The 27,605-nt window shown below is 40.6% G+C and overlaps 2 protein-coding genes across 4 annotated transcripts; one reads left to right on the plus strand and one right to left on the minus strand.

Annotated features, from left to right (window-relative positions):
- On the plus strand, window positions 1-27,015 carry LOC143420270 (protein NLRC3-like). 3 transcript variants are annotated; one of them, XM_076888038.1, is made up of 10 exons: window positions 1-61; window positions 2,496-2,633; window positions 2,759-2,875; window positions 6,046-6,124; window positions 8,379-8,607; window positions 8,760-10,560; window positions 11,102-11,275; window positions 20,022-20,195; window positions 25,508-25,554; window positions 25,727-27,015. In XM_076888038.1, exons 2-10 carry the CDS (start codon window positions 2,545-2,547, stop codon window positions 26,251-26,253), a joined length of 3,237 nt encoding a protein of 1,078 aa, XP_076744153.1. In that variant the 5' UTR covers window positions 1-61; window positions 2,496-2,544; the 3' UTR covers window positions 26,254-27,015. The 3 variants fall into 3 exon arrangements, with proteins under 3 accessions (XP_076744153.1, XP_076744154.1, XP_076744155.1); XM_076888039.1 differs by lacking the exons at window positions 1-61; window positions 2,496-2,633 and having other exon boundaries at window positions 2,757-2,875; window positions 4,407-6,124; window positions 25,727-27,014; XM_076888040.1 differs by lacking the exons at window positions 1-61; window positions 2,496-2,633 and having other exon boundaries at window positions 2,759-5,275.
- On the minus strand, window positions 12,791-14,632 carry LOC143420274 (uncharacterized). The gene has a single exon (XM_076888047.1). The coding sequence runs from the start codon at window positions 14,293-14,295 to the stop codon at window positions 13,330-13,332; it is 966 nt and encodes a 321-aa protein (XP_076744162.1). The 5' UTR covers window positions 14,296-14,632; the 3' UTR covers window positions 12,791-13,329.
- Window positions 27,016-27,605: the final 590 nt, after the last annotated feature.

Below are 27,605 nucleotides of genomic sequence, written 5' to 3' on the forward strand. Positions count from 1 at the left end.
CCGTGTTTAGTGTCCGGATGTGGAGTGGAGCTTGTTGTTGGTATTTGTGTTTGAAGAAACTGTAAGTTTGCTTTGTTTCCTCCTTTTAGAATTTGTCTTTAGGAACTTTAGGAGGAGAATGTGAATTGAGACATTTGTATTTACATAACATACAATAAATCAGATGTTTGATTTGAATTGGACTGTAAATCATACAAACTCCTGGGCTTGTGATAGTGTTTTCAGCTCTGTTAAATAACATGTTGTTACTGCTTCACAAAGATCAGGTGTGCTTCAAATTGAAACTCTACTGCATAGAGTTACTAGTTTTTCTAGTTTAAGCTTCCACTGAAAAGCGTTTCCTTCACTTAAAACACCACACATCACTTGAGGCAGCTTTGTTTCTCATGAATATATTAAAGGACAGAGGACAGAGCTTTTTGTGTTCTACTTGTGTTCTAGTTCCTCTCAATAAGCAGCTCACTTTGTGTTCTCAGTCCTTCTGTATCTAATATCTGCACATAACTCTTGAAGATTGACAGTTTTGCTTTGCTGTTTTAAATCCCAGGACCAGAAGCTTAGCTCTGAGATCCAGAAGGAGATCATGTCTATCTTAAAGGTTAAATCAGATTTAACACAAGTCTGATATTTAAGTTTGTTCTCCATAGAAGACAGAGGATAGAAAGGATTTATTTGAACTTTGAATCATATAAGGTTATTCCTGCAGACCACGAATAAAAATACGTTTTTAACATTTAAATGTCACAGTATATCTGAGTGAAAAATAAGTCAAGATTTGTTTCTTTAGCATGTCTATAACAACCTCAGTTGAGCAAAGATATCCTGCTTAACTAGAGCTGGCAGCCAGTGAGCAGATTTTTAGAGCCCAGATCTAAAAATGTGTAAGAGCAGTTGGTTCATAGACCCCTTGGCCTGAGGAACAGAATATGACAGGTAGTTACTTACTAGAGCAAGTACTACTGTACTGCATGACTTTTTTAAAGAAAAGCAAGAAGTTCTGTGTAATAGAGTAATGATTTTCTTGAATAACAACCCCAACAGTGCACATCACTGTGTGAACTTTACTCTGACTGAGTCTGAGCAGTTAGACAACATTTTTTTGGAGTGAACACATAAAGGTGTGGCTCACAGACACACAGAGTTAAATCCAGTCTGAAGCAAGACTCAAAGATCAGTTTGTACACAGACAGTAAAAAACTGCATTTACAGTCTGTCAAAAAGTGAGCACATCCCTCATATGTTTGTGAATATTTTGTTATATCTTTTCATGGGACAACATTGAACATATGATCCTTTAATACAATGTAAAGTACCCAATGTACACCTTGTATAATGGTGTAAATTTGTTGTCCCCTCAAAATAACTCAGCATACAGCCATTAATGTTTAAACTGTTGGCAAAAAAAGTGAGTACACTCGTGTGATTTCAGGATTCATGTATGGCATGTGTCAGCTCCATGGCAGTAAACACAGGACTGATCTGTTAATCATTTGAAACCAGAGTGATATTGCTGCCTCTGTCAGTCTGTGGAGAAGGCGGAGAGGAGCCGCTGCTCACTGACACACTAACTGCAGTTTGAGCTCGGCCGCTGTTCCACAGTAACTGCAGTTAGGTGGACACATCTTTTTGACCATAACCAGTTATAGTGTGAACAGCGGTTGGAGGTCGGGGGTCTTTATAATTACAGTGCAAGTGGATGTTTAGATGCAGTATAGAACTAAATTAAATCTGTTGGCTTCTGTCTGTTTAAAAATCCTTTGTTACAAATAGTGGACCTGCTTCAATAGAAAGTAATTATAACAATGGATTGGATTTATATAGCGCTTTTCAATGCCACTATTCATTCACTCTCACATTCACACACTGGTGGAGGCAAGCTACGGTTGTAGCCCCAGGGCAGCCCTGGGGCAGACTGACAGAAGCGAGGCTGCCATATTGCGCCATCGGCCCCTCTGGCCAACACCAGTAGGCGGTAGGGTAAAGTGTTTTTCCCAAGGACACCAACGACCAGGACAGAGAGCCCGGGGCTCGAACCGGCGACCTTCCGGTTACAGATGAGGAAGTACTGGAGAAAGAGCTCTAACTCTTAAACTCTTACTCTTCTCCTCCAATTGAAGTTAAAGCTACACAGTAAGAAAAAAAACAACAACAACAACAAAAAAACCTCCTCTTGTTGTGAAAATCTGCCTCCACCTGTCTCCTTTCGTTTTCTGTCTACATTAACACACTTACAGAGACAGACTCACTTATTTTTCTTATTTACAGTGAATCAGTGTGTGTCAGTGAATGCTTCGTGTGTGCTTTGTCTCCATCTAGTGGACTGATAGTAGAAGTAGAGCAGCTAATGGCTTCCTCTGCCTCACACTGCTGTCTGACTGCATTCAGCAGACACTGAGATGAAGCAGAAAAGAAACACCTGATATTTGGACAGCACACATGATGGAAAGGAGGATTTCAGTTGATGTGCACATGAATGATTTGTGTTTCCTCTGCAGGTGAAGGTAGAAAGTGTATGTGAGCTGATGTGGACGTGAATTCAGCAGCATGGATCAGTGTGAGGACAGAGAGGAGGGAGTCCCTCCCTCTAAACCCACTCTGTTTGGGGAAAATGAGAGCCAGACCAAAGCTCAGAGGTGAGATGACCATCTCTAACAGTCCATAACTCTTCTCCAACTCACAGCTCAGCACTCACATCACTGCTCCATCATTATTTCCTTCGGGATGAATAAAGTATGATCAATCAATCAATTATTCCCAGGAAAAGACGGAAACGTGGGAGAAAACATAAACATGGAAAAGAACCCGATGCCACCTGTGTGTCATTAAAGAGCGACTCCATTCATTTTAAAGCCCAGCAGTTGTCTGCTGCAGAGAGGTGAGCTGTTAGTAACATGAACTCTTTGAGACCTGACTTAATTGATTGATGTTGTTGGATATTAACTGCATTGCAAACAGGTCATTCCCTCAATCTCATTTAAACTGTCTCTTAAAAACAAGCCTTTGGTTTTAAACAACTGAAAACCCACAATCAGTCATTTTAAATTAAACGAGTTCCAGCAGAAGATGTATACATTTCTCAGTAATAACTGTTTTGAAATTAACAGACAGTTGCTGCTCCATAGTTTATTAATTGATAGAGATCTAGAGTTTGATAGTTTGATAGAGAGAGAGATTATATACAGTGGGGAAAAAAAGTATTTAGTCAGCCACCAGTTGTGCAAGTTCTCCCACTGAAAATGTTGAGAGAGCCCTGTAATTTTCATCACCTTAACTATGAGAGACAAAATCCTGAAAATCACATGGTCTGATTTTTAAAGAATTTATTTGCAAATTATGGTGGAAAATAAGTATTTGGTCTGTTTGAACTCTTTATCAGTATAAAAGACACAACCTTAAACCTGGGTTTTCTGACCTTGCGTTTTGAGTTCCGGTGTTTTTGTTGCTTTGTATTATGAATTATGTATTAAGTGCTCTTTGTTAGTCTATAGTGATGGGATTTCTCGGCTCACTAAAAAGAGCCGGCTCTTTCGGCTCCGAACTGGCTCTTCAGGTTGTTTTGTTGCTTTAATTAGTTTATTATTAACAATAATATAAAAATATGCACAAAAGTAATAACTAATGTAAATAAATGGTTTTATTTATATATCTTTATATATAAATATATACATTGGCTCCTAGAGACAAAGCACACACAAACTCCAAAGCACATTTCTAGTGTTAACTGAACTTCAAAACAGAGCTACCTAGATCACTTAAATTACACAATTGAAAGCATATGTGTATTGTTTGTGTATTTATACACAAGCACTCATATATATTCAAATAATTTAAAAAAATGTTTATTTACCTGTTACCACCACACACCAAATCAGGTCGTTGGTACTTCCTGGCTTGTGTAACCTCTAGATAACAAAAGCTCAGCACTGTGCCTAGCATCCTGGAGCACTTCTGTTGTGTTTTGTACGTGTTTTGGAGTTTGTACGTGCTTTGTCTGTAGGGGCCACCGTAAATATACTTTTATTTATTCACTCCACATAAAATGTAATAAATATTCATATAATACAAAAACCAACTATTCACAGTTCAACTTTTAACTATTTAAATTTTCAGCTTTTTCCTTTTAAACAAATTTAAAGTGAAACAACACAAAACACTGCAAACCACAACACAATTAAATATATATTAAAATATGAAAACATAAAGAAGATGCACATTCTCTGTCATATGGACCTGCATGAATAAACTTTCTGAATCCTTTATCATCTGCAACTGAAAATAGTTGTGGATGATTACTATACCTTTGTAATATGACATTGTTGTCCCTGGCTCTCTTTCTCTGTCTCTCCCTCCTGCTCTCTCCCTGTGCTACTGCGTGTGGAACTACCGCCCCTCCCCCCTCTGCCCAGCGCAAAGCACAAGGCTTGCATGCGGAGTGAAGCGGAAAAAGGTGCGAGAAAGAGGGTGAGAGAAGGAAAAAAAACCCCACGGCTCGCAATAAGGAGCCGGCTCGCGTCATTCACGTCAAAGCTCCGGCTCTAAGAGCCATTTTGTTCGCAACCAACACATCACTATTAGTCTATAGTTTATTTCTATAAGGTCTAGTTTCTTGTGGTCCCAGTTTAGTTCCCTGATTGTTTAGTAATTTCCCTCTGTGTAGCTGACCCCTGTGTCTCCCTCTGTGTCTAAGTTTATACAGTTATGTGAGTTCTTGTGCCTTGTGTCCACTCCTTATGTTCAGTGTTTCCCTCATCCTGTCGTGATTGTGCTCTCTCGTGCCCCTCCATGTTCTCTCTCACCTTCCAGTCCGTCTCTGTGTCCTCCCCATTTTGTCTTGTGTCTAAGTGCCCTCAGCCGTGTCTCCCAGCTGTTCCCTGTTGCCCTGTTCTCCTTCTGTATTTATTGTCTGTGCTCACCTCCATTTGTTGTAGCGTCGTCCCCTCACGCTGTGTGTCACCTCCATGCTCCCTGTGTTCCCAGTGTAGCCCCCTGCGTGTCTTGGGTTTTTGATTTGAGTTTCTTGTTTATAGCTCCTTGTGTTTAGTTTAGTACCAGTGTGTTTTTTCCAGCAATAATACTGCCATTTTGAGTTCATCCCTCCCCGCGTTTGAGTCCCTGCTTTTAGGTTCTATTTCCTTCCAGCCACGCAGTGAATCATGACACAAGCAGTCAGTCACACTCCAAACTCCACGATGGCCAAGACCAAAGTGCTGTCCAAGGACACCAGAAAAAAAAGTTGTAGACCTGCACCAGGTTTGGAAGACTGAATCTGCTATAGGTAAGCAGCTTGGTGTGAAGCAATCAACTGTGGGACCAATTATTAGAAAATGGAAGACATATAAACCCACTGATAATCTCCCTCGATCTGGGGCTCCACGCAAGATCTCACCATGTGGGGGTGAAATCACAAGAACAGGGAACAAAAATCCCAGAACCACACGGGTTCTGGAACGACCTGCAGAGAGCTAGGACCAAAGTAACAAAGGCTACCATCAGTAACATACTACGCCTCCAATTTCTTAAACTGCCGCGACATTCTACACTGCATTTCTGACATACAAAAAACACTGGAATCAATGGTACTCTTCTTGCTGTCTTTGACTGCTGAGGTTCTCTATAATATTTGGTAAAGATTTCATAATTTTATTGCATATTCTATGAGGATACTGAGCTGTTCATAATTATTAATAGTCATTTTTTGTTAACAGGATTTTTACAAAACCAGAAATCACTGTTCAGCTTTTGTTATCAGGGTTTGGATGTGCACAGTTATTGGAGTTGCATGTTGTTAATGTTCAGATAACAAGAGAATTATAAGATAAGAGAGCTGACATGATGTTTTTGTGTCAGACAAAGACATCATGTCATGTAAAATAACCTCATAATTCACGTATTATTAAGTGAGAGGTTTATTTTTTTGTTTTTGTTTTTTGTTGTTTTGGGTTTTTTAAAAATTTCATATTCTTTTTAGTGCAGAGGACCAGCAGGTTGCATTTTAGGTTATAATGTTTTGTTGTATTATTCTGATTCTTTATGATGTCTCCACAGAGTGGACCAGAAGAGCTCAGAGGTTCCCAGTGGTCAGTCTTCCCAGAAGCATCAGACACACCTGGACTCTATATTTATGGTGTGTACATGTGCAACAACTACTTTTACATTCTGTTGACAGACATATTCTTGCTGGGTTCTGGCTCAGAGGGTAGAGCGAGCTGAACAGAATGCTGTGGTCAGATTTTTGCCTCCACTACAAATACATCGGCAAATATCTAGCATCTAGTATTTTAGAAAAAACAACAACAACAAAACAGTTTATTTAAGAAGCGCCTTTCAAGAATCGAGTACACCTTACAAGCAGTTAAATAACAGACAGTATGGCTACTCTTTCAAGAAGAAGAGAACATACTACATAATGCTACATAGTATTTGGTAGTATTGCAGTGAATACTGCATAACATTAATCAGAAAAGGCAGGTTTAAAAAGATGTCTTAAGGCCTAAGGTGTCTTAAAGCTACTTTAAATATAGGGAGAAAACCAATGTTGTGAAAGTGGCATGGAAGAAAGTTCCAGTGCACACTCAGCTGAAAGTACTGGAGGGTAATTTGAGCAGATGGGAAAATAACAGTAGCAGAGGAGGATGATGTCAGAGTACGGGAAGGAGTGGAGCTGTGCAGAAGATGTGATATGGAGGTGTGACTTTATGGAGATACTTTGAAATAAGAAGCAGAATCTAAAATCAATGTGATATTTCACAGGAAGGCAGTGAAATGGTTGAAGAGAAGTAGTAATGCGTTCTATTAATGACACAAGCAGCTGAATTTTGCACCAGCTGAAGTCTATGGAGATATTTGTGTGGAAACTGTTGAGAAATCAGTTTTACCCTGGTTCTTTTTTATTCCTCGAGCATCCAGAGACAGCACCGGAACTCAGTAGTCATTTTCACAAAACCTTTATTCATCTTTATTCATCTTCATTTAAGCATGCATCTTCTAGAAGGGGAGATGTGCAAGGCCGGTGTCCCTCTGCAAATCTTCACTCCTTTGTCTGTGAAACACAGACCCCCATGGTGTACTGCAAACTCTGTGTTTGTGTGTGTATGCACGAGCACCTGAGTGCCTGTGTGTGCGCGTACCGTGTGCATGTAGGTGTGGGTGCGTCGTAACAGTCAAAGCACTGTGTGTGTCTCTGTGTACGTGACTTCCTGTCGGTCATAAAAGTAATCTCCTCACCTAAGCTACACCACATTCCTCTACACAACATAGAAAACAGAGTTAACATATTACAAACACTGAGACTCCCACTCTGCATCCACTGGACCATTGGCCTCTTGTTGTCTTACATTTACATTTACATTTAAGGTGGAGAGTCTCCTGCAAACCTACTTCTAAGTTTATAACAATTATGAGTTTTTATTAAAGGTACAAGCATCAGCATCCGCAATCCCCAACTGTAGCTTCCTGTCTCCTTTTATGACAGCAGACCCCCAGTGTCAATAAATTCCTTTCCCTCTAAACAATTACACACACTCACAAGCCTACAGCTAAGCCAAACTGAAACACACAGACAAATCCTTCCTTATTCCTCTGATCTAAACAAATTTAACACATCATATTCTAATAATTGTTTTCTTGTACTCACATAATCTAGAAAGGATAAAATTATAATAATCCATATGGAATATTACCTAGAGCAAGAATAGCAGTAGTGTTATCAATGAGAAATGATAACTAATATTATGTAGCTGGAAATATGATCACCAAGTAATAATACTGATAAGTATTTCAAAGTGTAGGGCACTATCAAGAGAAACATCTAGGCTCCTCAGCTCTGAATAACAATGTATGGACATACAATGTACTATATGGACTACCTGCCACATGCTGTGGGATCGTAAAAATTATAGTACTGAAAAGGGCATGAAGGTATTACACTGCACAGCGCAATAAAACTGAGGTGGAAAATTTCAGGTGGCTGAAAGATACTATTATAGTTGAGAAAAGAGCTCTACTGTTCGTTTCACCAGATCTGATAAATGTTCCATAATATCCAGATTTAGCTGCAGATAGAGAATCCTTATAGTTGTGTGTGTGAGAGACATGTTCTTATGAAGAACATGAGACATAACTTGTTAACTTGACATGTTTACACAACATTTATCTTTAACAACAATATAAAGGGATAGATATATGGAAAATATTCTGACAAAATGTGGATTTTACCTTTTCCCACTTCTTTTAGATAACCAGGGTTTGAATTTCATTGAGGGATTGTGTATATTGAGCCTAATTAAACAGATTTCCAGAAACACACCTCCTTCTATGTTCTTTGTTTTTCTCCTGTGTGAGAAAGGTTTTGGGGTATTTCATAAAATATTCTGTTCCAGATGCTGGAGGACAAAATAATCTCTTTTGTGAAGAACGAGCTGAAGAAGATCCAGACAGGTCTGAGTCCAGATGACCTACAATGTTTTAAGAGTCAATGTGAGGATGAGGCTGTATTACAGAGTGTGGATGAAGAACAGAGTACGAGCAGCAGAGAAGCATTTGTGATGATTACAGTGGACTTCCTGAAGAGAATGAAGCAGAATCAGTTCGCTGAGTGTTTGCTGAGAGGTGAGAATTATTCTCTAAATAAAAAAACATTCTGAAAAAAAGTGCTAAAACATTCAACAATATTTCAAGTAACACAAAAATACATTCAAAATATGTACACTTGATAAATCCTTGATTTGTGTGTGTGTGTGTGTGTGTGTTGGGTCCTTAAGGAACCTGCACTCGGAACTTCCAGTGGCATCAACATGAATTTAAATCTAACATGAAGAAGAAGTTTCAGTGTGTGTTTGAGGGGATCGCTAAAGCAGGAGACCAAACCCTTCTGAATCAGATCTACACAGAGCTCTACATCACAGAGGGACGGACTGTAGATGTCAGCGATGAACATGAGGTCAGACAGATTGAAACAACATCCAGTAAACCAGACAGTCTAGAAGCAATAATCAGACAAGAAGACATCTTTAAAGACTCACGTGAAAGACATAAACCAATCAGAACAGTGCTGACAAAGGGAGTGGCTGGCATAGGGAAAACTGTCTTAACACAGAAATACACCCTCGACTGGGCTGAAGACAAAGCCAACCAGCACATCCAGTTCATATTTCCATTCACTTTCAGAGAGCTGAATGTGCTGAAAGAGGAAAAGTTCAGCTTGGTGGAACTTGTTCATCACTTCTTTACTGAAACCAAAGAAGCAGGAATCTGCAGCTTTGAAAACTTCCAGGTTGTGTTCATCTTTGATGGTCTGGATGAGTGTCGACTTCCTCTGGACTTCCACAAAACTACAATCCTAACTGACCCTAGAAAGTCCTCCTCAGTGGATGTGCTGCTGATAAACCTCATCAGGGGGAAACTGCTTCCCTCTGCTCGTCTCTGGATAACCACACGACCTGCAGCAGCCAATCAGATCCCTCATGAATGTCTTGGCAGGGTAACAGAGGTCAGAGGGTTCACTGACCCACAGAAGGTGGAGTACTTCAGGAAGAGATTCACAGATAAGAAGCAGATCAGCACCATCATCTCCCACATTAAGACCTCACGAAGCCTTCACATCATGTGCCACATTCCAGTCTTCTGCTGGATCACTGCTACAGTTCTGGAGGATGTGCTGAAAACCAGAGAGGGAGGGCAGCTGCCCAAGACCCTGACTGAGATGTACATCCACTTCCTGGTGGTTCAGGCCAAAGTGAAGAAGGTCAAGTATGAAGGAGGAGCTGAGACAGATCCACACTGGAGTCCAGAGAGCAGGAAGATGATTGTGTCTCTGGGAAAACTGGCTTTTGATCACTTGCAGAAAGGAAACATGATCTTCTATGAATCAGACCTGATAGAGTGTGGCATCGATATCAGAGCAGCCTCGGTGTACTCAGGAGAGTTCACACAAATCTTTAAAGAGGAGAGAGGACTTTACCAGGACAAGGTGTTCTGCTTCATCCATCTGAGTGTTCAGGAGTTTCTGGCTGCTCTTCATGTCCATCTGACCGTCATCAACTCTGGGGTCAATCTGCTGGTAGAACAAGTAATTACATCCCAGATGTGTGAAAGAAGAGAAGAATCTGCAGGGAGACACTTCTACCAGAGTGCTGTGGACAAGACCTTGCAGAGTCCAAATGGACACCTGGACTTGTTCCTCCGCTTCCTCCTGGGTCTTTCACTGCAGACCAATCAGACTCTCCTACGAGGCCTTCTGACAGAGACACGAAGTAACAAACAGGAAACAGTTCAGTACATCAAGAAGAAGCTCAGTGAGAATCTGTCTGCCGAGAAAAGCATCAATCTGTTCCACTGTTTGAATGAACTGAATGATCATTCTCTAGTGGAAGAGATCCAACAGTCGTTGAGATCAGGAAGACTTTCCACAGAAAAACTGTCTCCTGCTCAGTGGTCAGCTCTGGTCTTCATCTTACTGTCATCAGAAAAAGATCTGGATGTGTTTGACCTGAAGAAATACTCTGCTTCAGAGGAGGCTCTTCAGAGAATGCTGCCAGTGGTCAAAGCCTCCAACAAAGCTCTGTATGTATGCATCTATATACACGTTTATTGTTGAAATGTTTATGCAACTATGGTCTATTGCATCTGGAAGTCTTAGGATTTCTGAAATATTTGTGGAATTAACCCTTATCAAAGTGGACCCAGAGCTTTTCTTTAACTCTTCAAAAACTAATATAAATGAAAAGAAAATGATAAAAATCCCTGCAGTGAGCTAAAGCACCTTGTTTCCAACAGATGATGAATGGTGGTTTCATCGGGGGTTCAGTATGTGATAATTAATAATTATTTTGAACTGTATCAGGCAACAGCAATCACTGGTATTCTAATTTAGAAAGTATGCCTGTGTCAGTGGTTATTGATCTATAATCAGTAAAAGTACTAGCTCTCTACTTGCTTAACGGATACAGAGGTGTAACTGTGCTTTTTCAAACCTAATTCTATTTTTTTTATGCTTGATCTACGAGTTGTATTGTTATTTATGAAGCAGAGTCAGACATTTTTTTTCTGGTGGTAAGTTAAAAATAAGTTATTTAATTTCATCACAAATTAAATTGGTTTGCAGATTGTTTGGCTGTAACCTCACAGACAGAAGCTGTGAAGCTCTGCGTTCAGTTCTCAGCTCCCTGTCTTCTAGTTTGGGAGAACTAGACCTGAGTAACAATGACCTGCAGGACTCAGGAGTAAAGCTTCTGTCTGCTGGATTAAAGAATCCAAGCTGTTCACTGAAAACTCTCAGGTGAGGATTAAAGCTTTTTTCATTAATTTAGGTTTATGATCTGGATTATAGTATTGATCAAACAACAACATTGTCGAATTCAAAATTTAGCTGTTATTCATATTTATGTTAGCCTCTGATTTACTAATTCATTTATTCTTTTTCATAACATTAAAAAAATTGAGTATGAACCTGTGTGTATAACATGCTTTTTAGCGCCAGTCTGTTGAGAGATTTCAGATATTTTGGATTCATAACATATCAATTTATTTTCATTGTTACAAATTGTTTCATACAGGATTGCAGCAAATGTACTTCAAACCTTTTATTTAGGGGTTTGATTTATTTGTGTTAACCCTTACACCCTGGTGAAATAGTTTCTGGATGAATACATGATGAGAATTTTCCACATCTCCTCATCTATCCTTTTTGACTTCCTTAAATTAAATAAATAAATAAATAAATAATACAAAAATAACTTTGGAAACCTAAATAAACTAAATAAATCAATAAAATGCCACTTGGATGAGTGACGAAATGTTTCTCCCACAAAACGCTACGTCCAGATGAACAGAATCAACTTTTGGAGATTTACTTTCCTGTATGATTGAGAATGCATCAAGAAGAGTAAAGTGTTGTTTTGTGTAGCTTAAACCTTTCAGCTCAATTAATTTCAAACTTTTACATAGTGACTCATATTATACTGTGATCTATATCTGCTTTTGAGAGCACAGTTTCAAATTAAATTCTTAGTATATCACTACCACTATAGTCTCTGTTTCTCCAGTTGTGTCACTGCTGCTGTACTGCTCAGTGTCAAATGTTTTGTTATTCATCTGCCTCTTTCAACACTACTAGGTACATTACTGTCCTGAAAATATTCCTGGAAAAGTAGGAAGTGTAGCCTAAAACAGAAACTTCTTATAAACCACCAATTCAATTTTCCCTGTTCTGTGACACAACCTCCAAGTAGAAAAAAATGTAATAAATAAAAAAAAACCCTCTGGTTATTGGTTATCTGTATCTGGTTATCTATCTCCAGTGACTATAGTATTTCCGGGGCCGGCGCAGGTGACACAACAACAAATTTGAAACTGCAACATTGACTTAATTGAGGTCTCTGGGGAAAACCTGATCAAAAAACTTGATCATCTGAATGCTTTGGCAATAATTTTGCACCAGATGACCTTTTTGATGAAAAACCTCTTTATATATCCAGGCTTGGGACCAGTAATACATTACAATGGTGCCAAGGACAGCAGAGTTGTGGCTGGTTCTTTCTTTCATCTGACCAATAGTGCTAAAATGAAAACATTTTCTCTCAGAGTGATGTTGAAAAAATGGTTTGAGCATTTGTTACTTTGAAGTTGACTTTGACTGTAGTCATTATTTTCTAAATGCTCCCACAGAAGTTTTCAATTGCTCCAAATTACTGTGGTGAGATTACAGAGACAGAGGCAATGAAAGAGAGATCATATGCTGTCCTCGCCCTGAGTCTCTTAGTTTCACCAGCTAGACAGCGAGATAACGATGCTCCAATAACCAGACTTATTTTCCTTTTTTGCGCTGATTTATTGAAGAATGGCCTCTGACCATTGCCTTCTCTTTGACCATCGTAAAACTGAAAGTACAAAATACTGTATTAGCTAACTAACATTGTAAACTAGCTTGTTACCCTCTTACTGCAAGCTAACAAGATAAAACTTTCAAATGTACAAATTATCGTACCATTTTTACACAAAACAAAAGAATAATTATTTTATCGACACTCATACTTACAGACATATCTTGTCCAAGGCAACAACATTTTAAGGTCCGTATCAGCTTAGAACGATAACATTACGGTATCACTTTCCGCCATCTTTTATTTCTTCTTCACGTTCTCATTTTTTTCCTTTCCCAAAGTAACCGAACCCAAAGCAGCCACTAGAGGGAGCTCTAGGGCAGCTTACAACTATAATATCCGATTTAAGTTATAAAAGGCAGAACACTCCCCGCCTGGTACAATATAATTGTGCCACTAGAACAAACTTTTCTAATAAACATTTTGAACAGTTTAGGGCTATTTCAAACACTTATTTATCACTTGATAAAAGCAAAACCATATCAGCGATGGGTCTCAAAAACACTTTTTCATTTCCATCTTTCACAGTCTTTACTTCTGCTTTTCGAACCTTATTGTCCTTGCTCTCAAATGTTCTTACAACTTTTCCCATGGACCAGTCATTTCTGTGTGCGAGAGCATCTTTCAATAACACAACATCACCAACTTTTATGTTTGTTTTATCATCAGTCCATTTTCTCCTTTGCTGTAGTGTTGAAAGATATTCACTTTTCCACTGTTTCCAAAAAGAGTCTGCCAAACACTGTACTTGCTTCCATTGCTTTGAGTAGAGGTCTGGCGGTCCAAAGCTTCCTGTTGGTGCAGATAATGCATTGACCTTTTGTGTAAGGAGCATTGCTGGAGTGAGAAGGTTTGGTTTGTCTGGATCTGTTGAGACTGGTACAAGTGGTCTTGCATTCATTATTGCCATTACTTCTGCCATGAATGTACTTAACACTTCATGCGTTAGTTGGACATGTACGGCTTTCAACAGAATACCATCTAGGATGCGCCTTGCTACTCCAATAAGTCTCTCCCACGAGCCACCCATGTGTGACGAGTGTGGGGGATTAAACAGCCATGTGCATCCTTTCTCTTGCAGGTATGAGTTTAGTTCTGTGTCCTTGTGATCAATTTGCAACTCATTGCATGCTCCAACAAAATTTGTACCTCTATCAGATCTGAGTATTTGAGCAGGTCCACGGATGCAGAAAAATCTCCTCAGCGCATTGATGAAGCTGGATGTTGACATTGTTTCAATGAGCTCAATGTGCACAGCTCTCGTGGACATGCAGGTGAAAAGCACAGCCCAGCGTTTACTGTCTGCACTCCCTCCTCTGGTGCGACGTGTGGTGACCGTCCAGGGTCCAAAGACATCCAGTCCTACACTAGTGAACGGTGGCGTTGGTGTCAGCCTGTCCACAGGTAAATCTGCCATCTTTTGGGTCTGAAGTCGTCCTCGAAGCTTTCGACAGAGAACACACTTGTAAATAACAGAAGAGACGAGCCGTTTACTGCCAATAATCCAAAATCCAGCACCTCTGAGCGTTCCTTCTGTTAGGTGACGCCCCTGATGCGCTACCTTCTCATGATAGTATCTAATAAGAAGGATGGCTATATGATGAGCATTTGGGATAATGAGTGGGTGTTTCTCATCTTTTGTTAGGTTAGCAGGTGCCAATCGACCTCCTAGTCTGAGGAGCCCATCTTCATCAATAACTGGATTTAACCTTTGAAGACAGCTTTGTTTTGGAAGTGGCAGATTTTCTTTTATGCATCTGTACTCTTCTTTGAACATTTCACTTTGTACTGTGTGAATGATGAACTTTGCTGCTTTAGACACTTCATCTGTGGTGTTAGTTTCACTGAAACACTTCCAGCCTTTACCTTCTGTGTTTGTTTTCTTGAATGATACTGCCACACGCTTTAGTGATGCAATAGTGCGACACAATCTCATCCAATGAGAGAATCTTTCAAAACGGCATGGCTCTAGCTGTGCTACTGAGGCTTTGGTAACAAAACTTGTTATATCAGGTCTGATCTCTGCATCTGTGTCAGGATCGATCAGTGTGAAACTATCACAGTGAGACTTCTCTATGTCGTGTTGTGTCAAAAAGGAAGGACCACTAAACCAGTTTGTAGAAGCCAATGCAGAAGCTGCAATTGGTCTAGTGGCTGTGTCTGCTGGATTGTCGCTAGTGGCTATGTAAAACCACTGTGCTGGATGTGTAGTCTTTCTGATTCTAATCACTCGGTTAGCCACGTAAGTGTAGAACCTCTTTGTGTTGTTGTGTATGTAACCAAGAACAATTTTACTGTCTGTGAAAAATCTGACAGTGTCTGCTTCAATGTCAATCTCATCTCTAATGAGTTCGTACATCTCTACAGCTAACACTGCTGCACATAACTCCAATCTAGGAACAGTGTGGGCGGGTCTTGGGGCTACTTTGGACTTGCCCATGATGAAACCTGTGTGCCACTGACCTTCACCATCAATAGCTCTCAGATATGCCACTGCTCCTATGGCCATGGTGGAGGCATCTGAAAATATGCACAGTTCTTTTTTCACAGCAATGGCCTGGGAGAACGAGAGGTAGCACCTCGGTATCTGAAGCCGCTCAAGATCCTTCAATGAGCTTCTCCATCTGCTCCATTCATCTTCTTTTTCTGCAGGAAGTGATTCATCCCAGTCCTTTTGCTCTGAGGTCAATTCACGGAGAAGAGCTTTTCCCTGCATTGTGATGGGTGACACGAAACCCAGCGGGTCATACAGACTGTTAACAGTGGCCAAGACACCTCTCCTGGTGAACGGCTTTTGTTCAGTGGTGACGTGAAAGGTAAAACAGTCCTTTTTAAGATTCCACAGTACCCCCAAGCTCCTTTGCAGGGGTATGTCGTCCAACTCTAAATCCAAGTCTTTTAGATCCTTGGCTCTCTCAGCAGCAGGAAACGCTTCCACTACTTTGTGGTCATTAGAGGCTATTTTATGTAGCCTTAAGTTTGACTGTGCCAGCATCTTTTGAGTGCTTGTGAGTGTCTCAACAGCTTCTTCCACTGTTGCTGTGGATGCGAGACCATCATCAACGTAAAAATGTCTCATTACAAACTGCTTTGCATCATGTCCGTGCTCTTCTTCTCCCTCGACTGCAGCACGCCTCATACAATAAATAGCCACAGCTGGGGAAGGGCTATTCCCAAAAACATGAACCCTCATTCTATAGTCACAAATACCTTGGTCGGGATCATTGTCTTCATACCAAAGGAATCTCAGATAATCCCTATGATCCTCTCTCACTTCAAAACAATAAAACATTTGTTGCACATCAGCTGAAAATGCTACAGGCTCTTTCCTAAAACGCATAAGGACACCCAGCAGTGTGTTATTTAGGTCGGGTCCACTTAATAAGACTTTGTTAAGGGACTGTCCTTCAAATTCTGCACTTGAGTCAAAGACTACTCTCAGCTGATTAGGTTTTTGTGGGTGGTACACACCGAAGGATGGCAAGTACCAGTGTTCTTTGTTTGAGTCCAAAGGTGGAGCGACTTCTGCATGGTCATTGTCCAGCATGTTTTGAATGAATTCGATATATTGTCTTTTCATTTCAGGGTTCCGGTCTAATGTCTTTCTGAGAGATTGGAGGCGCTTGAATGCTTGCTCTCTGTTACTCGGAAGCTCTGGTCTTGGAGAGCGGAATGGCAAAGGCGCCACCCAGCTGTTACATTCATTTTGATACACCTCCTTCTCCATGATGTCAATGAAGTCTTTGTCCTCTACTGACAGTGCTGGTTTGTCATCATCTTTTGTCCTGTCAAAAACAGTTTCTCCCAGTTGATTGGTGTTTGTGTTTCCCCTGTCCTTTTTGGGGTTAGGTGTGGTGTTTAACTGGTCTTTGATTTGAAACGTGTTAGGACATGGGCAGAGGTAAGAAGCACGGCCATTCTGGAGAATATATGTTTTGAGAACACTCACACTAGGGGGCTTATGCGTCTTCCCCATGCAGGCTTCTCCAACTATAACCCAGCCTAAATCCAAACGCTGTGCATAAGGTGTATTGTGTGGCCCATTGATTCTCTCTCTGACTTTGTGTACCTGTATAATGTCTCTTCCCAAAAGCAACAGAATAGGTACTTGTTCTTCTACAGGAGGTACTTTTTCAGCTATCTTCTGTAAGTGTGAGAACTTCATGGCCACTTGTGGAGAGGGAATCTCTCTCCTGTCATCTGGAATCATGTCACATTCAATCAGGTTTGGGAGTGGGAGCTTTACTTTACCATCCATTGACTCAATCATGAAGTTTACTGCTGTTCTGCCGACATTATCTGACAGTCCTGAGCATGTTCTGAGCTTGTAAGTCTCTGAGCGTGTCTTAATATTAAAGAGCTCAAAAAACTGCGACTTAGCTAGTGACTTGTTACTTTGTTCATCAAGCACTGCATACATCTTTCTAGCCTGTTCTTTTTCGCCTTCTGGATAGACTAACACAGGACTTATTTTTGAGCATGAATGTGGGCTATCTTCATCACCACAGACTTCTGTGCATTTGGAAACAACTGAGGCATTTGCACTATCCTGTGTCTCCCCGCCATCATCTTTATCAGCTCCAGAGCTCTCAGCTGGAGCAGGGGGTGGACCTGGATGTAGCACTGCTAAATGCCTGTCGCTACCACAGTCCATGCATTTTATTTGAGCCCTGCAGTCCCTTGCTAAATGTTGAGTAGAGCCACAGCATTTAAAACAGATTCTGTTCTCTTTTAAAAATGACTTGCGCTCATCTATGGGCTTTGCTCTAAAACTCTTGCACCTTTTAAGAGGGTGAGGCTTCTTATGTATTGGGCATACCTTGTCAGGGCTTTCTATAGGCTTGCTGTAACTATTTTGAGGTGAACTAGTGTCTGTAGGAATGTCCATTTTGTGTACACTAATCACTTGCCTGTTACTGCCTCTGAAGCTTTTCTCCTTCTTGAAGCTTGTGTCGGCAGGAGGTGTGATGACAAAGCTTGGGTCGTTTCTTATTTTGGCTTGTTGTCTTACAAACTTTGAAAAGACACTGAAAGGGGGGAAAACAACTTTATGTTCTTCTTTGTACTTTGCTCCTGTTGCAATCCATTTTTCCTGCAGTCCATATGGTAACTTTTCCACAATGGGGTTGACTCCGCGAGCTGTGTCCAAATATGAGAGGCCTGGTAGATATCCTCCATCTTTTGCACATTCTATTTCCTGCAGAACGTCACCCAGCTCTCTTAACTTTGTGTTGTCTCTGTTGTTTAGTTTGGGAAACTGTTCAATCTTTTTTAACAGTGCATTTTCTACCACTTCTGGAGATCCATAACATTCCTCGAGTCTTTGCCACACAAGGTTGAGAGCTGCAGCTGGATTAAAGACATGGACTGATCGGATTCTTTTGGCCTGGTGACCAGACTCCACTCCAAGCCATTTGACCATTAAATCTAGCTCCTCTTGAGCTGTAACGTGCAAGTCTTTAATAGCACTTTGAAATGATGCCTTCCACGCCCAGTAGTTTTCTGGGTGGTCATCAAACTGCAAAAGTCCAGTACTTAACATTTCCCTCCGTGTCAGGTACCTTGTAATATCCTGGACACCCTGTGTCTCTGTTGATGTTTGAAGAGTGTTGTACGGATAAGGTTTGGGGGAATCCAGTCTCTCTCTCTGTTGTGTTTGGAGTTCCACTTTAACATTAGCCTTTTGAGCACTGTGTGAGCCGTCATTGTCTATATCTGCATTCATAGCCATTTCGCATTGTTCACGCGCAGCTTTGTGACAGGCAAGTGGATCTACTTTTAATTTGAATCCTTCAAGGCAAATATCTGAGTGTTTTTGTACATACTCTGCTGTGCGTTGTTTTGGACTGGCGGGTGGTCCCACCAATGGATAGCGCAGTTCACTCTTTGAGAGTCCCTCCTCCTCTTCTTCATAAACTGCAACCTCTGCTTCTGCAACTGCAACAGCCTTTTGACAGCTCAAAACATGTAAATTTGCCTCAAGTTCAGTTTTTTGTTTCATTATAGCTGCTTCTCTTTCTGAATACGCCAGCTGTGCACGTGCAGCCTCTGCTTTTGCTCGTGCTTTAAGTGCTGCAGAACTTGTGGATGAACGCTTGGACGTACGCGAGCGTCTAGACTCCGCCTGTGTGTCTGCGTTGCTTGCATTATCCTTGTTCTCCATATCCTCTGCGTTGTGCACTTGTTTTGTTTCTCTTTGGTCTGGTGTTTCTTCCTCTTCTGGAAGATCCAGTTGATATTGCTTTCCTGACCGTAGACTCATAACTGATGTGCTGAAAATAGCTCCTCGTGGTTGTGCCCGCTGCGCTAATGTCTTTTTACTATGCTGTCCTCGCCCTGAGTCTCTTAGTTTCACCAGCTAGACAGCGAGATAACGATGCTCCAATAACCAGACTTATTTTCCTTTTTTGCGCTGATTTATTGAAGAATGGCCTCTGACCATTGCCTTCTCTTTGACCATCGTAAAACTGAAAGTACAAAATACTGTATTAGCTAACTAACATTGTAAACTAGCTTGTTACCCTCTTACTGCAAGCTAACAAGATAAAACTTTCAAATGTACAAATTATCGTACCATTTTTACACAAAACAAAAGAATAATTATTTTATCGACACTCATACTTACAGACATATCTTGTCCAAGGCAACAACATTTTAAGGTCCGTATCAGCTTAGAACGATAACATTACGGTATCACTTTCCGCCATCTTTTATTTCTTCTTCACGTTCTCATTTTTTTCCTTTCCCAAAGTAACCGAACCCAAAGCAGCCACTAGAGGGAGCTCTAGGGCAGCTTACAACTATAATATCCGATTTAAGTTATAAAAGGCAGAACAGATCATATTCTCCTATAATATCTTCTATTAAGTGGTTTCCTTTTAAATTCAGAGTTTAATTAAAATAATTTTCTCACAAAATCCTGAATGATCAGACCATAAAGAAAGCATAATAACATATTCACTTTTAGAGTGCAAGGTTACTTGTGGTTCTTAGTGTTCCCAAGAAGAGATTTAGGTAATTAAACTTGAAACAATCGTTCTATTAGGTCAAATGGATGTCCCTGAATTTGGAAATAAGAAAAACAATAAAACAATCCTTGTATGCAGTATTCACAGATGGATTTTTTTTTTTGCCTGTCTACAGTCTATCAGGCTGTCTGATCACAGAGGAAGGCTGTAGGTCGCTGGCCTCAGCTCTGAGCTCAAACCCCTCCCATCTGAGAGAGCTGGACCTGAGCTACAACCATCCAGGAGACTCAGGAGTGGAGCTGCTGTCGGCTGGACTGAAAGATCCACGCTGGAGACTGGACACTCTCAGGTAGGGGAATAATGTCTGATAGAGGAGGAAGAGCTGTAAACTTTAAATAATTTAATTCTTTAATCTGTGTTTGTTTCATGCAGATGTTACATTAACACACACACACAGAGGAAACCTATATCTATTACACCAAGTGTTTCTTCTTCTTTCACCTCTTTTCACTCTCTGCAGCTAATCATGAGGTGTTATTAAGCTCTTGGTTTCTTCCAATGTGTTTCTTTTCATCCATCTTCCTCTCCTCACCCTAACTGGTTGTGGCAACCCTTTTTTTGGATCTGCCAGAGGTTTCTTCAAAGCAAGTTTTTTTTTTTTTTTTTTTTTTTTTGGCTGTACCGTTTGGTAATTTAGCAATCAGAATTATTGTCTGATGGCCAAAAGGATGCTATTTTTTCAAGTGGATCATTATGGTTTGCCATATTGGTCCACTTGATTGGTCTTTATTATAAATTAAATTAAATTAAATTAAATTTCATTACAAACTGGACATACATGACTGAGGGATAGGAGAGGGAGAAAGAAAGGGAGAGAAAGAAAAACAGAGGTAAAGATGGACAATGAGAAAAGACAAGAAATCCAGTGGATATCCTGTTGAAAGTGGAAAAAAAGAAAACAAGTAAAAAGAGAATACCACAGTAGGGGTAGGAATACCACACCAACAACCTCAATAAGTCTAAGTAACTGTAAATAATAAATATCGAATGTTAGTGTGCAGCACACAAGACTGACAGTGCACAATATGCTTTGAGGTAGCAGCCAAGGTAGATAGTTTGTGTCTGTGAACATCCATGTGTACACCTGTGTGCATGAGCGCACTTGTATTCAAAAGGTTTCTCAATGTAACAATCTACTAGAGAGTGTGGGGAGCCATAGCCCTGCCCTGCATGCCTGTTTCAGGGTATGAAGCAGGCATGCAGCAGATCCAGTTCCCTGACATCCAGAGGCCCCCCAGAGCACGAGAGCCCAAGAAGGACCATTGGAGGGGCAACCATGCCACCAAAAGAGCTGAGGAGCACCGGACACTAAGTACCACAAATACACCGATGGCTAAGTAAATCAGCCACCAGCAGGTGGCTGCCAGAAAGCAGAAGGTGTCAGCGCGGCCCCTACCGAAAACCCTCAATATGTTAGGAGGTGGGCACCAACGCCAAAGGTGGGGTGGAGTACAAAGACCATCCTCTGGACGCCCTATAGCATGCCCACTCCCAAGGCCCTATATGTATATGTTATGAGGCCCCAAATGGGGGCCCAGCCCTTTAGTAAACTTTTCAAATGCAGGTTTGACAGCAGAAATGAGAGAGATCTGTGATGTCTGGGGCATTCCTCAACTCTCCTAACGGCCTGCAAGCAAAAAAGTCATATAAATGCTGATAATTTATTTCTGAGTAATTTTTCATGTACATAAACATGTATGTTAATAAAAGTGCCTGTGTGAGATTTGGGACACAGCTTTGACTAAGAACTTTCTTTTTGTTCATACTTTATGGCTTTAAAAAAAATATCGAGATATATATCGTTTATCGCCATCCAGCTAAAGAATATCGAGATATGAATTTTAGGCGATATCGCCCAGCCCTACTCTGAGCCCTTCTTGAATGACTCTTCACCATGACAGACTGGAACAGCGGCCGCTGCAGCCTTCTGTCTATCTATCGTTTCCCTCTTTGCTAACTTGTGACCAAAACCCTCCTCAACATGGGGCAGCAACTCATCCCTGATTCAGAGTGGGCTTTCCACCATTTTCTGTCTGAGGACTAGGGATGGGTATCGTTTAGGTTTTATCTGAAACCGGTGCCAAACCGGTACTTTTGAAACGGTGCCGGTGCTTAAACGGTGCTCAAACCGGTGCTTAAAGAATGGAGAACACAAACTTTGTCCACAAACCTCTCATGTTCAGCTGTTTTTTTGTAAAAAGATAACAATGTTAGCCTTTTCCGCAGCTATGGGGCATATATGGTATGACTCTTGGCTGGAAGCAGTGCTTAAACAATGGAAAAAACACAAACTTTGTCCAAAAACCTCTCATGTTTAACTGTTTTCTACTTTTTCTTTGGTCATTTTAGCCTCTTTGGCCAGGGTGAAGGGAGTATCTGCCATCAAACAAGAAGACAGCCGCATGTAGCTATGATGATGTTTGCTAGTTCACCTTACATGCATTAATGTAATAACGTGGTTAGCCTACTCAACGTAAATTATACACGAACAACATTAAGCTACTCGCCCAGAGAAGAACGGCTGCTGCTGCCATCATCATCCGTCATCATTTCTGCTACACTGGCAGGGCTAGGGGCCAGGACTCTACTCTTCAGGTTTTTGGGGGATTGTTGCTAACTCCGGGTCCGATAACAGGCACCACACCCGCAGTAGATGTGCACGGCTCTTGCAGCAAGCTATCAAATACGGCGCATTTCTCGGCTTTTAAAAAAAAACCCACTATGCGTCGCCAGCTGTTTCATCGGATTTGAGGTGTTACTTCCTTTGACAGTATCACAGTATCACCTTAAAGCACTTGTTGCAGGCTGCCGAGTTTGCATATTTTGCTGTGAAGTACAGCCAGACTTTTGACCGCTTCGCCTTGGGCATTTTTAATCTGTAGCTCTGCTCTAAAAGAACGTACGTACCTGGACCCGCCTACTATCCTCAGAAACGTAAAATGATTGGCTAGAATTCAAAGTGTATGACATCTCAGGAAAAAAAAGCACCGAAATAAAGCACCGAAATGTGCGTTGCTTTTCGGTCTGGTTACTACCGTTTATGTCAGAACCGGTGCCATCATGGCACCGGATACTGGTACCCATCCCTACTGAGGACCATGGCTAAAGATTTAGAAGTGGTGATTCTTATTTCTGCCACTCCACTCAGCTGTGATTTACTCCAGTGAGAGCTGGCGGCTCCACTATCTAATGGCTGTCCAAGCCCGACAGCTTCATGGTGATCACAGAGAGGGACATGCAATGTCCCGCTTGAGAGGCCCCAACCACGACACACAATAATGTCATGAAAGGATATTTTTAAAAGGGCTATGCAACATGCCCAATAACTTTTCATTCTGATGATCTACAGAGTCATTTGAGAACAAAACAAATTTCACTGCTCAAAAACTTCACTATCTATAGTGCAGACAGTGTGGATCCTCTAAACTAAGTTTGTGGGATACGATCTTTAAAGAAATGAAGATCAAACTGTCATTGTTTGTATTTGCTTACACAGCATGTCTTGAAGAATTAGCTGGAGTCATCAGCAACAGCAGAGAGCAGTCATATCTCAAGTCTAATAACAACAGACAGGAAAAGATCAATAAAGAAACAACTTCCCCAAACCAAAACACAAATGAAACAATAAGAAAAACAGGTTGCGCTAAAGTATATTTAAAGTTCATCCTGATTAATATAAATGTCACTGATAGTTACAAATATATTGGAAATCCAAAATACATACTACTCAGCTGATGTCTTTCTGTCCAACAGTTCCTTTTCTAGACTTGCAGGAGTTTGATGTAATCTGGGGAGTGATGGTCCAAGCCCCAAAGACAGTAAGAAGCAAGCAGAGGAACAAAGCATTAAAATAAATACAGGGGTTAGAGTTTATGTTGTAAAAATTCATATGGATTGAAAACAAGCCCTGCTCCTAATGGCTGCACTTTCCAAAAACGCTTAGTCTGGGCTTTTATCTAGTAGCTGCTGACTTTTCTTTTTCAAACAATCAACAGAAAATTTCACTGAGAGATATTTGTGTATAAGGTTTTTAAAGCTGTGGTGTTAATTTTTAAGTAACATGGGCCGAGGGGCAGCTGCAACGCTAGGCTAACACTTGCTAACTAGCAAGTTGATAAACCTGGTGCTAAACTTAGAGAAGGCACAAAAACAATTTGAATGAGTGTAAACATTTACTCACCAAATCAGTGTAAAGAATTGCAACAATAATCCCTTGAGCTGAAGCTTCTCCAGCTGAACCCAGGTTTGCTCAACCTATTCTGGGAAAAAAAAAAACCTAAGTGCCATGAACATGTGGACTGACAGGAAGAAAGTGACATGTCATTTTCAAACCATATCATTTTGTCCTTCTGCGCTGAGAAGCAAAATTTCCAGCTTACTATATTTTTCCTAAGTTAAGACAACTTAAATAAACTGGGTTGATCTGCTTTTTGAATTTAAAGTACTGGCAACTTACTGAAATGCGGTCAGCTACTTAGCGCTTAGTGCTGTTTCCGTTAATCTGGTGGTGGTCAGAGGGCCCGGTCGCGCCTGTGTCCGGCAGCCTCGCCTCTGTCAGTGCGCCCCAGGGCAGCTGTGGCTACAGTGTAGCTTACCATCACCAGTGTGTGAATGTGTGTGTGAATGGGTGAATGACTGAATGTAGTGTAAAGCGCTTTAGGGTCCTATGGACTAGAAAAGCGCTATACAAATGCAGGCCATTTAATCTCATTAAAATGACGTTAACGCCATAACCGCATTAACTCTGTTGGCTCATTAACGCGCCAGCGCCGTGCAGCCCCAAGCACGGGCGATCTTCATTAACTCGCTAACAGAGATTTGCTGCGTTAATACGGTTATGGCATTACTGTCATTTTAATGAGATTAACGCTGACAGCACTACTTCATAGTGATTCTAATATTAAAAAAAATGAACAGGTAGAAAAGTTTTTTTTGAGTCTAACAGAGCTAAAGTTCTGTTAGCAGAACTTGTCCTGGATGTAGTGTGTATTTCATCATCACACTTGTGTCCTTTTGTGCGATTAAAAATAAAAGTAATATTTATACCTCTACTATAAACCATTGCAACAAGAAAAACTGATTGTAGCACAGTTTGGTTGAAGACAAATGCATTTTTTTTAAAATAATCACCCTGCGTCAAAACAACAAGCATTCAGTACAGTTACATATTAAACAGTAAATTACAGATTCCCAATGTGTGCCTTTTCTTGTTTTGTATATATTTCTCCAGTTTGGTGTTTATGCCTGCTGTCTACTATTAATAGTACTTGGAGGACTTGAAGCGAGCTCACCCATGATTTTGTTTTACATGTACAATCTCAATAAAGACACCAAAGACAGGGAGGTGTCCTTTCCAGCTAAACAATAATGAAGGTCACTGTTTGAATCAGTCATATTTCTTTCAATACAGTGATGTGCTGACAGGTCCAGGATCAGTCCAAATCATCAGCAGTTTGATCCACCTATGGACTGAAGTGCATTTGTGAAAATGTTGAACTGTTCTTTTATCAGTGTCTAACAGTATGTGTATGAAAGCCATGTAATGTCCATGTGTGCATGCTGAAAGAGACTGTGCTGGTCTGACCCCCCTCCTCCTTTCAGGGTGGAGCCTGCTGGAGTCCAGTGGTTGAGACCAGGTCTGAGGAAGTGTAAGTGTGTTTTTAATGTGATTCATGAAAACAAAGCAGCACACATTCAACCATCTTCAAACTGTCACATCACTCATTCACATCTCTGATGTCAGGAGGCATCAAAGTGTCAATCAGTGAACAGATGATGGATCAATAACTGCAGCTGGATTGTGTTTGTTCTCTCCACCAGATTCCTGTCAACCCACAATTGACACAAACACAGTACACAGAAACCTCAAACTGTCTGACAACAACAGGAAGGTGACATGTGTGATGGAGGTTCAGTCGTATCCTGATCACCCACACAGATTTGATGTTCATCAGCTGCTGTGTAGAGATGGTCTGACTGATCGCGGTTACTGGGAGGTCGAGTGGAAAGGAGAGGTTTGGATGACAGTGAGTTACAGAAGAATAAGAAGGAAAGGAGTCAGCAATGACTGTTTGTTTGGAGAGAATGATCATTCCTGGAGGTTGTACTGCACTAACGATGGTCCTATTTATGTTTGTCACGATACCAAATTCGTATCCACCACCACCTCCTCCTCCTCCGTCTCTAACAGAGTAGCAGTGTACGTGGACTTTCCTGCTGGCACTCTGTCCTTCTACAGAGTCTCCTCTGACACTCTGATCCATCTCCACACCTTCAACACCACATTCACTGAACCTCTTTATCCTGGATTAAAAGTCTTTATGGGTGCCTCAGTGTGTCTGTGCTGAGTTGAGTGTAAAGAGTGTCCTCCTGTTAGAGAAACACTGACTGTTGAACAGATAGTTCAGTCTGTACATGTCTGTCTCTTTCACTCAGAAACATGTTTTCAGATTCATGGATTCAGTTGATGTTTTAAACTGTTCTAAATGATTTCTTGTAAATTTCTTCCTCTTCAGTCATTTAAAGATGTAAGATACTATTATTCCAGGATCCATATGTTTTTTTTCTGCCTTGGTTTTTGGTTAGTTGTGTTTTTCTGAAGCTCAGTTCACAACCAGCTCCTCTGCATTTTCATTAAAATGAATCCAAATGTTTGATTTCTCTTTCTTAATGGGGTTTTTCCAAAGTCTCCACATGCTCTTACTGTTTCACTCATTGTTGGAATCTCATAATTTGAAAATGTTTTGTATAAGCTGAAAATATTGGCTCAATAATTTTAAATGCAGTTATAACCAGAATATCATTGTTTTGAGGGATCATAATGGATATGGCTTATCTAATAAACAGCAAAGGCTTCAATCCTGATTTGAAAGTAGTCTTGTGTTTTTCCAATGTTGAACAAGAACATGGTGCAGGATGTTGGTACCAGCTTGGTTATCAAACACATGAAATATGTGTGTATCGCACTGCATATGTTGTGTATCACTTTAGTTTGTATGAAATATGAAAACTATCACAAAGTGTCCTGGTGAAGAATCTGCTGGAATTTGAGGATGGATATTTTTTTTTTTTTAGAAGCTGTTTCATTCATATGATTTTAAAAAGTGCTGCATCAAAAACAGAGAAAGTGAAGACAGATGTGTTTGTGTGCTCAAAGGAAAATCACAGCAAAAAGCCTTGTGATGGAATTAGGCATTTTCTGTTCTGAAGCCGTCTAGTGGTTGTTTTGTGTATATTATTATTCCAGATCTAGCCAGGGGCCGTTTCACCTGTGTTAATCTGTTGCCATCACAAGTTGTAAGTAATATTGTATGTTATCATTGAAACAGGTTCAAATCAAATTTGAATGGGTATATAACCTAAGCTAATTAAAGTTGATTTATGCAGGAAATATGGCTGAATATGAAACTTGATCCTGTTATTCATAGGTACACGTCACTGTGACACGATAGGCTTCATGCTTCTGCTGGTGGCTGTGCAGCACTCATTTAACAAAGTAGAACACACAAAGATTTAGCTAAAGATGCTGAGCTGGAATATGTGGCTGTAGAAATACAGATCATTGAGGAAGTTTACACCAGAATAAACTAATATAGTTCTTGTAAAAGGTCCCAACTTCAATCTTTGGAAAGTCTGGAAGATAAAGGAAATGAGAAAACAAGAAGATGTGGAGACTTTATTGCTCACAGCTCACTCCGGG

This window comes from Maylandia zebra, linkage group LG9, assembly GCF_041146795.1.
Source record: "Maylandia zebra isolate NMK-2024a linkage group LG9, Mzebra_GT3a, whole genome shotgun sequence".
NCBI lineage: Eukaryota > Metazoa > Chordata > Actinopteri > Cichliformes > Cichlidae > Maylandia > Maylandia zebra.

What these genes read in the sequence shown, in the direction of transcription:
- LOC143420270 (XM_076888038.1), top strand. Translation starts at nt 2,545, where the DNA reads ATGGATCAGTGTGAGGACAGAGAGGAGGGAGTCCCTCCCTCTAAACCC. An exon ending in ACCTGGACTCTATATTTATG is followed by an intron (nt 6,125 to 8,378) that starts GTGTGTACATGT and finishes ATTCTGTTCCAG; the next exon opens with ATGCTGGAGGACAAAATAAT. An exon ending in GAGACCAGGTCTGAGGAAGT is followed by an intron (nt 25,555 to 25,726) that starts GTAAGTGTGTTT and finishes TCTCTCCACCAG; the next exon opens with ATTCCTGTCAACCCACAATT.
- LOC143420274 (XM_076888047.1), bottom strand. Translation starts at nt 14,295, where the DNA reads ATGGCAGATTTACCTGTGGACAGGCTGACACCAACGCCACCGTTCACT.